Here is a 14,039-nt window from a genome sequence, read left to right as displayed (position 1 = left end):
AGCATCCGGAAGGGCGCAAAGAAAGAAGGCAGAATCCCTCAGGACAGAAAACCTGGATTTCCCAAATGAGAGCAGACCGAAGCAGGGAAAGACAATCACCAATTCCCACCACCACCGTAACAAGGGAATGGGGAAATGCCAAAACAGTAATGCAGAAGCAAATAATAATTGTTCCTGAAGCCCAACAAAAGAGGAGGGAACAAAGGGGAACGAGGCGTCCCCCCGGATGAGGAAGGGGAGCAGTCTGCCCCACGGCCCCCCACCACGAAGGGCAAAGATCCCCAGCTCTCCTGGCAGGGCTAGAGGAACAGCTCGCACAAACGCTCCCCGCCGAAGCAGGCTCCATGGCAGCGCTGAAGAGACTGTACCCAGCCCCAAATCCGTAGGAAAAGGGGGGGAACCCACACCCCTGTGACCCCCACCACGTGTGGGGGGGTGATGTGGCAGGAGGAGACTGCTGCTCCCATCCCATCCCGTGGCTCCTTATGACTAGGAGCCACCCACCTCCCCGTACCTTCTCCCCCGGGGACCCCACGCACGCACACGCAACGGGAACCAGACGGAGCACGTTCCCCCCCCCCCCCGCTTCCCCCAGCCCAGCTGATCCCAGCCGGACCCCAGCAGGGCAGGGACCTGCCCCCAGCCCCGGAGGAAGAGCCAACATCCCATCGCACCGGATCCCTGCTCGCCCACTCCCGAGGGCTGAGCAGCCCCCCCCAAACCCCTGTGCTCTGCCCCCCCCACAACCGCTGTGCTCTGCCAGCGCAGCCCGCCCCAAACCCCTGCGCTCTGCCCCCAAATCCCCCTGCTCCGTGCTGCCCCCAGTACAGCCCCCCCCAACCCCCCGGGCCACCCCAGCGCAGCCCCACACACCTCGAGCTCTGAGCATCCAAACCCCTCCGGGCTCTGCACCGCGCTGGCACAACCCTCGGGGCTGCCCCCCCCCCCCCCCCCGCTGCCTGGGCTCTACCCCCCAAAACCCCTCAGCTCCAAGCCCTGCTAGAACAAACGCCCCAAAATACCGGGCTTTGGCCCCAAAAAACCCCTGGGGTTCGTCCCCCACGAGCAAAGCCCCCTCCAACCCCCTAGGCGCTGCCCTCCCCAAAACCCCGGCTCACCCCCTACAGAAACAGCCCCCACCCCCCTAGGCTCTGCCCCCCCAGAAACCTTGGGCTTTTCCCCCCAAAAACCACAGCCCCCCCCAACCCTCTAGGCTCGCCCCCCCCCCCAAACACCTGGGTTCGCCGCCCCCAAACCCCTGGGCTCTGCCTCCCCCACGCACAGCCCCCCCCCCCGCCTCGGGCCCGGCGCCGACACCCCCAGGCCGGGCCGCCCCCGGGCCCTGCCCCCCCCCGGGCCCGGCCCCCCCCCGGCGCTGCCCCTCCCCCGCCCCCCGCCGCCTCACCTCGCGCGAGGGCGCCGCTGGCCGCCCGGGGGGCGCCGCTCGCTGCCCTGGGGCCGAGGCCGGGGCCGGGCCGGGCCGGGCGGGCGGAGCAGACGCGGCGCCGCAGCCACCAGCAGCAGCAGGAGCAGCAGCCGGCACCACCACAAACAATGCCGCTGATTGGGCAGCGGCCCCGCCGCGCACGCCCCGCCTCCCGACCCGAGCAACGACGCCCATTGGCGCCGCGCGACGACGGACGCGCGTCTGCGCCAATCGGTTCCGGCGGCCGCCCCGGAGAGCCCGCCTCCCACCTCTGAATGGCGGGCGGCCGCGCTGATTGGCGTGCGGCGCGCCCAATCGGTGGCCGACCAGCTTCCCCGCGGGGCGCCTTTAATGGGTCCCTGAGCCTGGACATCCGGGAACCCGGTTGGCCTCGTTATGTGTCGGCGGGCAAAAAGCAACCCCCCCCCCCGGTCCGCTTCCCCCCCCCCTTTCCGCACTGCACTCGCGGGAGTTTAGGCCCAAAGCGGCCGCCGTAGCCGCCCTGCCCACGCGGGCCCACGTGGCGGCCCGGCCCCGGTGCACGTGGCCCGGTACGACGCCGGGTGGGGGGGGCGGGGGGCACCGGGCAGGGCCCCGGGGCTGGGCAGGGCCGTGCTCCCGCCTCACCCCGCCAGGGGCTGGGCAGGGCCGTGCCCGCCCCCCCTCCTCGGGGCCCCGGGCCGGGCCTGCGCTAGGGAGACCCGCGCCAACCCCCAGGCCTCCCCCGGCACCCAAGATGGCCGCCGGGGCCATGGCCAACACTCTGGCAGCTCTTCCTGCTCTCTATGGTTCCTTCCCGCTCATTGGCTGCCAAGCAGCACTGGGGGGCGCCAAGCCCTGAGCTCCCATTGGCCAGTTGTCCGCGAGGCCCCCACCGGCCCGGCCAATGAGCCGCCGCTGCTCCCCATGGGCCACTCTGTGCCGAGGCCTCCTGGCCCCGCTGGCCTCCGCGGAGGCCGCAGGCTGGTGCCTGCACCGAGCTGGCCGGGCTCAGCGCCGCGGGGGGCTGCCCCATGCCGCGGGGGACACCGCCGGCGGCGGGCGGCACGGGGTCCCCCGGGGCCGGGCGGCTCCACTTAGCTCATGCCAGCCTCGCTAAAGGTCTCCTTTGTGAGCGGCCGCCCGGCGCCGGGAGCCGGCGCACAAGGGGGCAATTGTGTGTCCGGCCACGGCGGCGCTTCCTGCCGCAAACCACCCGCGGGCAGAGGACCGGGCACGCCGGCAGGAGGGAACCCCCCGCGGGGACGAGGCTGCCGCGAGGACGCAGCCCCGGCAAACCCTGGGAGCGGCCCCAGGTGGGGCAGAGACCCCTCCCAGCCCCCCCAAAGGCGATGGAGAACGCGGTGGCTGCCCCAGCTCCCCCCACGCCGGCCCGGTCCGTGAGCATCGCGTGGGTTCAGGGCCACGGCCCTGGTCCCGCGGCCCCTCCGCGACACCCTGCAAGAAGGCAGCGAGGGAGCCCGGCGGAGAAAATACTGAAGCGGCTTTATTTACACACCCACCAAACCCGACCGAACCCCGGGGCGAGGGTGGCTCCATATTGCACAGTGTGAACGCCGGGGCGGCCCCCGGGCCCCCTCCCCTCCGAGGCCCCAAATCGCCCCTTCCCAGCCGCTAGCGGGGGGAGGAAGTTTCCAGTGTGGGAGCGAGCGGGCGGAAGGGCAATGGAAGGCGACTGGGTCGGGGCATTTCTTCCTGCCTCGGCGAGAGGGATGAGCGCCCAGGCCCGGGGCAGCCGTGCGGGGGGACAAAACGCCCCCAGGGCATCCCAGGACAGGGGCCCAGCACCCACCCGTCGCCTGGCACCATACCAGCTCTCAGCACAAGCGAGAAGGGTGCCGGGGGGGGAGGGGAAGGGGGAAAATAAATAAATAAAAATATATTAACACTGACATAAAAAAAAAAACCTTTGTGCCCCAGCCATCCCCTCCTATAGCAGAACCAGGCGCTGAATAGAGGGGCCGAGCAGGCGGCAGCCACCAGCTCGGCCCCCCTGTTCCGGTGCCTGCATCCGTACGCGCATCCGGAGGAGGTGCCGCCATACCCGGTACCGGGGCCGAGGGCTCGGGAGCAGGGGGAGCTGCCCCGCGCCTGGCCCGGGGAGGGAAAAGCACCTGGGCCAGCGCCGGAGCCTTCCCTCGGAGCCGGGCAAAGCTAAAGTGCGGCGGGGAGGAGAAGGGGCGCCCGGTCCCTGCTCCCGCCGCCGCTGCCGCCCCCTCGGCCGCCGCGCGGCGCCGGCTCCTGCTCCCTGCCCTGCCCTGCCCGGGGCCGGCTCTAGCACTCCAGGGTGGCTCCGAAGCTCTTGCGGCAGTCGATGGCTTTGGAGCTGGGGGGCTGAGCCCGCTGCCGGCGCAGCTCCTCCTTGCCCAGGCTCCCCGCCAGCTTGTTGTAGGCCGACTTGTACTTCTTGTCGAAGGCGGCTGCGGGGGCACCGGCCGTCAGCGCTGCCGGCGTCCCCCCCCCTCCCCGCCCCAGCCCGCAGAGCCTCCCCCACGTACCGATGTCCATGTGGTCCCGGCCCAGCGCCGCCAGTGTGAGGAAGAGGATCTCCCGGTAGACGCTCCTGGGGAGGGAGGGAGGGAGAGGCGGGAGGCAGAGGCGAGAGGGGCGAGGAGCCCCGCGCGGGCGCCGGGCCGGGGGGGACGGGGCGCTACCTCTGCAGGTGCCGCGGGCTGCTCTGCGTGGCCAGCGTCTCGAGGAAGAGCGCGATGGCCTTGTGCACCTCGCTCAGCCCCACGTGGTTCAGCACGGCCTCCAGGAAGGCCAGCGAGAAGGGGTGGTTGTGGTGGCGCCAGGACTGCAGCCGGGTGGGGATGTTACCTGAATCCGGGGGGGGGGAAGCGGAGGGGGTCGGTGCTGCCCCGCCGGCGCAGCCCTCCCGCGGCCCCCGGCCCCCCCCCGCACCACTCACTGTGAAGCCGCCAGAGCACGTAAAGCGGGGGGCAGCTGTCGGGCTCGGGGGCGAGGACGTCCCAGAGCAGGCGCACGCACACCGAGAGCGCGTCCGGGGGCTGAGCCTGCGAGAGACGCTGGTGAGCGCCGGGACGGGCCCGCGTGTCCCCCCCCCCCCGGCACCCTCGGCGGCTCCCCGGGTACCTGCGGGGGTGCCGCGACGTGCTGCGAGCCCAGCAGCAGCCGGGGCAGGTTGGTGGGCAGCCCCAGGCGCTGGAAGTACCACACCAGGTTCCAGTAGATGATGGGGTGGCTGTCGACCAGCTCGGGCTGCGCCAGGAACTCGCTGCCCTCATTCTCCAGCAGGCTCTCGAGCTCCTTGCGCAGCACCAGCGGGCTCAGGTAGGCGAAGGCGACCCGCTCCGACCGCCGCGGCGGGCCCCGCAGCGCCTGCGGGCAGCAAGGACGGGGCGCTGGCACACGGGGCCCCCGGGCAGGCGCCCCCGCCGCAGCCAGGCCCCCCCGCCCCGAGCCATCCCGTACCGTGGAGTCCACGGAGCCGTTGCAGAGCCCCGGGGCTGCCCCCGGCTCCGGCTCGGCCTCGTCCAGGGCCAGGCACCGGTGGCGGTCGCTGAGCACGGGCCCCAGTCCGGCGGGAGGCAGCACGGAGCCGTCCTCAGCGACGCTGCACGGCAAGGAGGCGGTTAGAGACACCGAGGGCTCTGGGACGGGCTGGGACAGAGGGGAGCGGGACGGACAGCAGGACACGAGGGCAGCGGAGCCTTCCCTCAGAGGACGGAGGGTCAGGGGACACCAGGGTGCAGGCGGGCCCACGGGGGTCTCGCCGGGCACCCGGAGCGGGTCTCACCTCGGCTGCTGGAAGTCCTGGATCTCGATGCTGAGGAAGGGCACGAAGGAGCGGCCGCAGAAGGGGCAGGTGGTGTTAAGGTTGGAGTCGTCGGACGTCCAACCGGCCATCACCTCCTCGTCATACACCAACGAGTCGCAGCCCTGGCACCGCGAGCAGCTGGACAGCAGCACCTGGGCAGCGGCAGCGGTGTCGGCGTCGGCGCCTGCCCCACGCCACCCCAGAGCCCCTGGGCAGGGACGGGGGCCCCGTGCTCACCTCCACGGCGGGCGGCTCGTGTCCGGCCCCGGCCTCCGTCAGCGGGTCAGAGGATTTGTGGAAGCCGACGCTGCAGAGCGACGTGTCCGACAGGTCAAACTCGCTGCCCAGCGAGACGGAGCTCTGGGGGAAACGTGCCGTGAGCTGGGGGGAAGCCACAGCCCCCGGCTCGGCCCCCCTACACCGCCTGGTGCTGGGGGAGGCCGGAGGCAGAGCACAGCCCTGGGCACCACCAGCACTTCCCCGGCCCAGGATGAAGCCTGCGGGGGGGGGCAGGATGTTGGGAGCCCATTTGGGGAAGGGGGTACCTCGGAGGCAGTGGATTCAGGGCGCTCCCGGGGATGCAGCAGGGTTTCCATGGGGCTGCGGCGCGGCGGAGGCTCCCTGTCCCGCTGCTCGGAGGCCCGGCGCAGGGAGCTGGTGTCCCGCAGGCTGCTGGGGTGCTCCATGCTGGCCGTGTGCCGCAGCGAGGGCCGCTTGGCGGGCGACAGCAGCTGCTGCAGCTTGGCGGCCAGCCCCCGGCGCGGCGTGCCCCCTGCCAGGCTGTTGTGGTTCTCGTCCCGCCGGCACGGCTTGGTCCCCGACGCAGCCGGCCCCTCCGGGCCCTCGGCACCCAGCTGCCCGTCCGCGCTGTCCAGCGTCAGCCGGTCGCTCTCGTCCGTCACAAAGCTGACGTCCGAGAGGCTCCCGTCCTCAGAGCTGGGCGCCGCGTCCCGCAGCCCTCGCAGCCAGGGGGGCAGCGCGGGCAGGGAGTCCGCGCTGGGCTCCAGCACGCCCAGAGCCTTGATCACTGCGGGCAAGGGAAGGAGAAGGGCGGTGAGGAGCTGCCGCGGCCCCCGGCCCCCCCCTGGCCCAGCCCTGCCCCACTCACTGTGGGCAACGCCGGCTTCCAGCGTGGTGGCCTCGCCGTGGGGGAAGCTGAGGCTGCCGCTCTTCACGAGCTGGGGGGCCGGGGGGGCGTCCCGCAGGCTGCGCCCTGCCCAGGTGGTCTGGCGCTGCAGGCCGGCCCGGGGCCGGGGCGCTGGGGCTGGGGGGGCCTGGCCGTCTGCCGGGGACGGAGGCGCCGTCAGGGGCTGGGAGGGGGCTGTCCGCGGCCCCGCGGCCGTCCCCGGGGCGCTCCACGCACCTGGCAGCGTGGCGGCGCGGCGCTCCCTCTCCCGCTGCCGCAGGGGCTGCCGGAACTGGGCCGCCCCCAGCACCACGTTGCGGAGCTTGGCCCAGCGCAGGCGCCCGCTCTGCGTGCTCGCCGGCCACTTGCTCTCCAGCACCGCCTGCGAGGGAGGCAGAGGGGCGGCAGGGACGGGTCGGAGGCGCGAGGAGGGACCCCGCGCGCCGGCACCAGCCGCCTGCGTCCCCCCACGCCGGTACCTTGTTGTAGTAGCCGTAGGTGATGGTGTTGGGCACGATGCCGGCACGTTTCATCTCCAGCAGCACCCGCACCGAGAGCACCGGCTCGCCGTACTGCCCGCACAGCTGCATCAGGATCCGGTAGCAAACCTGGGGGCGCAGGGGCGTCAGGGGCGGCCAAGTCCTCTCGCCCGCCCCGCCGCGGCCGGGGAGGCCCCGCGTCTCCCACCTCGTCCGGCAGCACCACTTTGTGAGCCTCCATCTTCTTGAGCACCTCGTAGGCCAGCTGGAGCGCCTGGACCTTGGAGGCGGCCGCGCGCACGTACGTGGGCAGGTAGATGAACCACAGCCCGTAGCAGTGCCCCAGCAGGCATTTGGCCCACATGTCGGGCACTGAGGAGTATTTCTGCGCCACGCGCTGGGCCACCTTCATCTCCTGGGCGCGGAGAGAGGAGCGGAGGAAGGCTGGGAGGCGCAGTCGGGGCAGCAAGCCCTCCCCATCGGCGATGACCGCCCCCAGGACGCAGCTCCCCCAGGACTCCCCGTCCCTCTGCACCCACCCTGCCAGCCTGGCTCTGGCTCCCTCCCCGCCCAGCGAGGCTGAGGCCAGCTCACTCATTGCACCGTTGGCCTTTACCTGCTTGGTCCTGCGTGGGGCAGGGCTGCTGGGGGCGCTGCTCTTGGCCTGGCAGAGCTGGGCCATCAGCTGGTCCTGGGAGCGCTCGAGGAGGTCGAGGCGCAGGGCAGGGAACCCGTCGTAGCTGGGGGGAGAAGAGGCTGAGCCGGGGGCCGCGGGGGTGGCGGGGCCGGGTGCGCCGGCGGGGTCTCACCAGTAGCGCGCGGGCAGCTCGGCGCCGTCGGGGCCCGTCGGCTCCTCGGGGGGCATGATGAACACGGTGTGCTCGCTGCCGTGCGAGTCGTCCAGCTCCATCAGGGGAACATCCTCCGGCTTCTCCAGGTCCACCTGCACCTGTGGGGGGACGGGGATGCTCCAGCGCGGCTCCCCCGGCACAGCCCCGTGCCCAGGAGCGGCAGCCGGGCCGGGATCGCAGCGGGGCCGGCGGCGGGGCCGACCTTGTCCACGCAGGTGTCGAAGAACTCGAGGCAGGTGTAGCGGTCGCTGGCGAAGGAGCAGTCCTCGATGAACTGCGTGAAGAGCTGCGTGCGCAGCAGCTGCCCGTAAAACTTGTGGTACGCCCGGTCCCGGGACTTGAGGAAGCCTGCGGGGAGGGACGGAGGGGCAGGGTCAGGCCGCTGCTGGGGTGGTCCCGCTGCCCCCCCCGGCCCCTGCCCGCCCCGCGCTCACCCTGCAGGAAGAAGAGGTTGCTGGAGTCGCGGGTCTTCTCGGAGGGGGCCTGGGTGATGGGCTGCAGGTAGGAGCGGTAGCCCTTCAGCACGCAGGCCATGAAGCGCAGGAAGGAGGCCTGGATCTCCAGCTCCAGCTGCTTGCGCCGCCCGTACACCAGGTCGTAGTCCGTGAGCAGGAACTCCAGCGAGGCTTCCTCCACCGGCTTGTTGTACACTGGGGAAGGGGGTGAGCAGGGCACGGGGTCCGTCCAGCCCTTCCGCGCCGCTCCGCGGGCTCTCCCCATCCTCGCGGCCCCCCGGCTCCCACTCACTCTCGTCCAGCTGCTGGAAGTGGCTGTGCAGCGAGGCCAGCAGCACCTTGCAGGGCCGGCGGGGCAGGGCCCGCGGGGACAGCAGCTTCCGCTCCTCGCTCCTGGGGGCAGGCAGAGAGGCACGAAGGAGGGCTGCCGGCACCCCGGCAGGCGGCACCCCGTCCCCCCAGCCCCCCGGCTCGGCACCAGGACGCAGTGCCGGAGCACGGGGCACAAGCGAGCTCATGTGCACCTGCTAGGCCGCGGTGCTGCGTCTGCGCGGGCAGGGAAAGGCTGCCCGTAAGAGGGGCCCAGTTAGGGGCCACTTACTGGAAGATGGTGTTGGTGTCCAGGTCAACAAAGATGACATCTTTTGGGGGGTCGTAGAGGTCGAAGTAGCTGGAGTGAATGCCTACAATGAAGGGCACGGGGGCACACAGCACGTCAGCCAGCGTGAGCGGGCACAGCGGGATGTAGGGGCACTGCCAGCGCAGGGGGAAGATCATCTGGGGACAGGACAGGGGGGGATCAGCGCCGCAGGCTGGAGCGGCCCGGCCCGCCCCATGCCGCGCCGCAGCCCCCCCCGGCACTCACCGAGACCAGGGCTTCGCCCACGCTGGTCAGCACGTCGGGGCGCAGCGAGTGGATGAGCAGTTTCTGCTCCGTGAGCACGGCCACGAGCAGCGTCACGGCGTTCTCGGGGCCCAGGTTCTGCAGCAGCGTCAGGAAGCTGGCTCCGCTGCGGGGGGCCGCGTCACTCGGGGTGACACTCCGCTGCTGCGCGGCGCCCCGGGCCCCCCCGACCCCACAGCCGTCCCCCACAGCTCTACCTGAGCGGCAACGGGGAGGACACGGGCTGGCAGAGCAGCAGGTTATCGTACGGAGACATCTGAGGAGAGACACGGGGCGCGTGGGCAGCTCAGGGGGCCAGCGCGGGGTCCCCACAGGGCCTCGGTGCACGGCCAGGAGCTCGGGGACTCACCTGGACCAGGATGCGCGGCCGCTGCGGCGACGGGAAGGGGACATTGTGCATGAAGTGGGAGATGTGCCTGGAGGAGAAAGAGCACGTCGGGGCGGGGGCTGCGGCGGGACCCCGGCTCCGTCGCCCTGCCGCTCGCCCCGTGGCTCTTCACCCCGCTCCTCCCGGGGGCTGGCTCCCCCCTGCCCGTCCGCCCGCCCGCCCCGGGGCCCGTCCTGCGCAGGGACGCCCGGGTGCCCTCCCACCCCTGGGCCCGGCGCTCACGTCTCCAGGGGCAGCACGTGGGGCCCCGAGATGGAATAGCGGTAGATAAACATGAGGAACTTGCGGAAGACGTCGAAGAAGGGCCAGTGGGAGAGGACGCAGATGCTCTTGCGGGTCTGCACCGACTTGCTGGCGATGGGGCGCCGGTCCACCACGCTGAGCAGCCCCAGGCGCAGGCTCTGCTTCTCGGAGAGCCGCTCCCGCGGGTAGGCCTCGTGGAACTGGATGGCTGCGCCGTACACCTGCGCGGGACGGCCCGTCAGTGCCGCCAGCCCCCTCCGCTCCCCCTCCGCGCCCGGCCCCGCCGCCCCCGGCCCCTCCTGCCTTGTCGCCCGAGGCGCCGGTCAGCACGAAGGTGGAGAAGACGGGCAGCTGGTACTTGGTGTCGGCCGGCCAGCTCTCGATGGTGGCGCCCATGGGCAGGCAGAAGACGGGCACCGACTCAGGGAGAGGGAAGGACTCACTGTCCTGCTCAGGGTAGCGGCCCAGGAGCCCTGGGAAGAGAGCAGCACGGTGTGCTGGAGCCCGCCGAGCCCGGGGCGGCTGGGGCACGACGGGAGCCACCAGCAGCGCTGGGAAGGACAGTCCGTCGCCCTTGAAGGGTTGCACGGGGGTACAGCGACGCAGCAGCGCAGCGATGCAGCAGCTACAGGTCTGAGACAAGCCAACAACCCCCCAGCCCAGCCCCAGCGACTCCCGAGAGCAAAAACCCCCTGAGCAGGGACGTGCCACCGCCGGGACCCTACCTGCTTCGTACACCAGCGTGTTGGCCTTGGCCATTGCGATCTTGTAGCACAGGAACAGCGCTGGGCCCCACTGCAGGGAGGGAGCAGAGCGGTGACCGCGGGTGGGCGCCGCGGCAGCCGGGGACCCCCCTGCCTGCCTGCCCGCCCGCGGGAGGACGCGGCCGGCGCCCCGGCACCCACCATGCTGGTGTTGAGGTTCTTGTCCACGCGGCAGAAGGTGTGCGGGGTGCTCTCGCCCTTGCTGGGCATGACGAGGCAGATGTCGGTGATGCCCAGCGTGTTGTGGCCCTGCGACTCGGCCGCCCGCCGGTACACCAGGAAGGTGCGCTGGTGGCCCGGCCCCCCCGAGTTCAGGTTGGCCGAGCGGCTGTAGGGCGTCGTGTCCAAGATCTTGTAGCCCGGCTTCGGGCGGTCCTTGCCCTCGTAGTGCACCCTGGGCAGAGAGGAGAGGTGAGATGGGCATCCGAGGAGGTTGGTCCCCATTGGGGAAGCTCTGGTGGCCCCAGGACTCACCCCAGCTCGATGAGGGGCAGCTTGTCCCGGCCCCGCTTGTAGCATATGTACATCTGGGGGTTGTTGAGCAGCCCGGCATTGAGGTCCACGGGGTGGCCGGAGATCGTGGTCTCGATGCAGGTGAAGCCGTGGGGCACCTCCTCGCCTTGCGAGCGGATGATGACGGCTACGTCCGTGATGGGCTCGCTGGGCCGCGCCGGGCGGTGCTGCTGGCTCTCCTCCTCCAGGGGCTGCGAGGCGTCCGTCAGCCCCGCCACCACGAAGTAGTCCACCAGCTGCGGCGGCTTCTCGTCCGACATGGCCGCGGCTCACGGCATCTGGGGAGGCAGCGGGGACAGGTCAGCGGGCGCTGGGCAGGGACGGCAGCCGGCCCTGGCAGCACGCAGATCCCCCCGGCACCAGGATCCCCAGCCTGGCCTAGCCCGGCGTGCAGGCGGCCACTGAGCCACAGCCGCCACCTCGACCTGGCACCTCGCAGCCCCGTCACCGTGCTGCTGCGGTTCCCGGGTTGGGGGGGCGGTGGGGGGCTGCCCCCCAGCCAGGCCGCAGCCGTGGGGAGAGGCGGCAGCGCAGCCCAGCCGCCCAAGAGCCGAGCTGACGGGGCAAAAGTGCCGGGGACAGGAAGGGAGGAGGCTTCCTGTTTGCCGGTCACGCTGCGGAGCGCTGCCAAGCGCCCGGGGACGCCCGGCACCCCCAGCCTCGGCAGGAGCAGGGGGCCGTGCCCCCACCCCGAACGTCCCGGCCGAGCAGGGAGGCCCCTGTGGACAGCGGCTTTGCGGCGCGACCCCCGGCGCGGCGGGCAGGCCCCCGGCGCGGCTCCCCACCTGCTCGGCGCGCTGCCCCCGGCGCAGACCCCCAGCCCCTCTCCCCCGACACCCAGCGCCCCCCGTCCCGGCCCCAGAGCCCCCCGCTTGCCCGGCGGCGGCGGCGGCGGGCGCAGAGGGACCGGAGCTGCGAGGCCGTCGGGGAGCTGCCGTGTGGGGACGGCTGGAAAGCGGAAGGAAGCAGGCGAAGGGGCCGCGAACGCCTGCACCACGTCCCCGCCACCCGGCCGAGGGCTGCGCGCGGCGCGAGACTCGTCCCAGCCCCGAACGCCGCCGGCGCACGGCAGAGCCCGGCGGGAGGGAGCCAGAGACGTCGCCGTCTCCCGGCCCGGAGCCGTGAGCCCGGTTCACAGTCCGGAGGAGGAAATCCCGCGAGCGCTGCCCCGCGTGGAGACGAGCGCCGGCAGCCCCCGCGCCGGGGCAGGGCAGCACGGCACGAGCCCGGCCCCAAACCCTGCCCCGGGGCCGGGGACCCCCATCCCGCTCGTGCCAGCCCCGGCCGCTTCCCGGCCCCCCTGAACCCCCGGGGGGCCGCACGCGCGGCGAGGTGCCACCCGGGCTATTTTTATCCCCGCGCCACGTGACGCCCGAGGCTGCGGAGACGCAGGCTCGTTCCCGATTTAGCTTCCCATAAGCTAACGCAAGCAGGGAAGAAACTGCCCCAGCTTCCCCCCATCGCCCCCGGGAAAAGGGGGGGGGGACGGGGAAGGGGTGATGGGGGCTCCCCACCTCCCGCCCTCCACGCTGCCTCCCGAAAGCCCCTCTTGGAGGGGCCAGGGCCACACGGGGGGTCCCTGCGGCCGGACCCCCCTCCGCAGTGGGGCAGTCCCCCGGCAAAGAGCAGGGAGGCGGCGGGTCCTGGGGCACCCCGGACACCTGGGTCCCTGACCAGGCGCTCCGAGCCCCGCTCCGAGCCCCGCCGGGCTCCTGGAGAGCGGGACCAAGGATGCCACAGCCCCCCATAGCTGTGGGGCAGGAGGACCCCCCACCTCCCCCCACGGCGGCGGAGCCCACGGGGCCCCCCACATCCCCCCCTGCAGCATCGCAGGACTTTCCATCCCGACCGCAGCGGCAGCGAGAGCAGGAACCGGCCCTGCCGCGGCTCCGAGAAAGAGGAAGCAGCGAGCGGCGGGGGGCAGGGACCCCCGTCCCCATCCCTGCCGTGGGGCAGGGCCCGGGCAGCGCGCAGGGGGCACGGGCCGGGCCCTGGGGCGAGCTGGCCCCACGGCGATGGCCGGGAGCTCCCTGAAGACCAGGGGAGGCACCGGGGAGGGGCCCCAACGCAACAGCAACCTGGCTGCCCCACTGTGTGCCCCCCCGCCCCACTGTGTGTCCCCCGCGTGTCCCCCCCGCCCCACTCTCCCCCCACAGACCCCCCCCCCCCCAGCCTCACACCTGCACCCACCATGGGTTGGAAACTGTGGGGCGGAAACGCGCACGGCAGGAAACGTCACCTCGGCCACAGAGCTACCCACAGCCGGCCCCATACAGACCCTATAGAGAGCCCCGTACAGACCCTATAGTTGGCCCCATACAGACCCTATAGCCAGCCCCGTACAGATCCTATAGTTGGCCCCATACAGACCCTATAGCCGGCCCCATACAGACGCTATAGCCGGCCCCATACAGACCCTATAGCCAGCCCCATACAGACCCTATAGCCAGCCCCATACAGACCCTATAGAGAGCCCCACAGACCCCATAGCTGGCCCCATACAGACCCTATAGCCGGCCCCGTACAGACCCTACAGCCAGTCCCAGAGCTGACCCCACACAGACCCACAGCCAGCCCCATACAGACTCCCCCCCCAGACCCCAAAGCCGGCACCATATAGACTCTCCCATAACCCCCACAGCCTGCCCCATACGCACCGCCCACAGCCCCCAAAGCCGGCCCCCATACAGACCCCCCTAGACTCTACGGAGTGCCCCATAGAGACCCCGCAGCCTGCCCCTACGACCGGCCGCACAGACCCCACGACCGGCCCCATAGGCGGCCCCACACAGCCCCCGCGACCCGCCCCGCAGGCCCCGCGCCGCCCGCTACCGGCCCTGCGCCGCCCGGCCCGAACCGCCCCGCGCCGGCCCGATCCGGCCCGAACCGGCGCCGCAACCCCCCGCCCCGCCCGGCGCCCCGCGCCGCTACCTGCCGCCGGGCCGCGGCCCCGCGCTGCGCCGCGCTCCGCTCCGCTGCCCCGCGGCCGCCGCGGCGTCGCCGCCCGCCGCCAGCGACCCCTGCCGGCGCGGAGGACGCGCCGCACCGGGAGCGGGGGGGGGGGAAGGGGGGGGAAGCACCGCAGCGCCCCCCCCCCCCAAAATCAGCC

General features: G+C 72.5%; 2 protein-coding genes across 7 annotated transcripts in view; both read right to left on the bottom strand.

The window, feature by feature from the left end:
- Nucleotides 1–1,471, bottom strand: part of GATAD2B (GATA zinc finger domain containing 2B) — a 53,567-nt gene extending 52,096 nt beyond the window's left edge. For 3 of the 4 annotated variants that reach the window (XR_010886619.1, XM_067313118.1, XM_067313120.1), the window contains exon 1: nucleotides 1,406–1,467. The gene's annotated coding sequence lies outside the window, so the exon portion shown is untranslated. Of the gene's footprint in view, nucleotides 1–1,405 lie in introns of all 4 variants that reach the window. The other variant, XM_067313119.1, reaches the window with a different exon arrangement.
- Nucleotides 1,472–2,894: 1,423 nt separating this feature from the next.
- Nucleotides 2,895–13,916, bottom strand: DENND4B (DENN domain containing 4B). 3 transcript variants are annotated; one of them, XM_067313230.1, is made up of 28 exons: nucleotides 13,862–13,916; nucleotides 10,892–11,208; nucleotides 10,559–10,811; nucleotides 10,379–10,448; nucleotides 9,957–10,126; nucleotides 9,633–9,874; nucleotides 9,372–9,438; nucleotides 9,220–9,278; nucleotides 8,984–9,128; nucleotides 8,720–8,895; nucleotides 8,411–8,511; nucleotides 8,098–8,313; nucleotides 7,866–8,011; nucleotides 7,622–7,761; nucleotides 7,429–7,552; nucleotides 7,021–7,227; nucleotides 6,813–6,941; nucleotides 6,571–6,715; nucleotides 6,316–6,489; nucleotides 5,753–6,234; nucleotides 5,445–5,567; nucleotides 5,187–5,359; nucleotides 4,862–5,003; nucleotides 4,523–4,768; nucleotides 4,338–4,443; nucleotides 4,081–4,246; nucleotides 3,925–3,989; nucleotides 2,895–3,846 (listed from the first exon to the last, which is right to left on the bottom strand). In XM_067313230.1, exons 2-28 carry the CDS (start codon nucleotides 11,188–11,190, stop codon nucleotides 3,701–3,703), a joined length of 4,512 nt encoding a protein of 1,503 aa, XP_067169331.1. In that variant the 5' UTR covers nucleotides 11,191–11,208; nucleotides 13,862–13,916; the 3' UTR covers nucleotides 2,895–3,700. The 3 variants fall into 3 exon arrangements, with proteins under 3 accessions (XP_067169331.1, XP_067169330.1, XP_067169332.1); XM_067313229.1 differs by having other exon boundaries at nucleotides 6,316–6,715; XM_067313231.1 differs by lacking the exon at nucleotides 6,316–6,489.
- Between the last annotated feature and the right edge of the window lie 123 nt (nucleotides 13,917–14,039).

Source organism: Apteryx mantelli, chromosome 31 (assembly GCF_036417845.1).
Source record: "Apteryx mantelli isolate bAptMan1 chromosome 31, bAptMan1.hap1, whole genome shotgun sequence".
NCBI classification, from domain to species: Eukaryota; Metazoa; Chordata; class Aves; order Apterygiformes; family Apterygidae; genus Apteryx; species Apteryx mantelli.
This window is presented reverse-complemented; position numbering and strand designations above follow the sequence as displayed.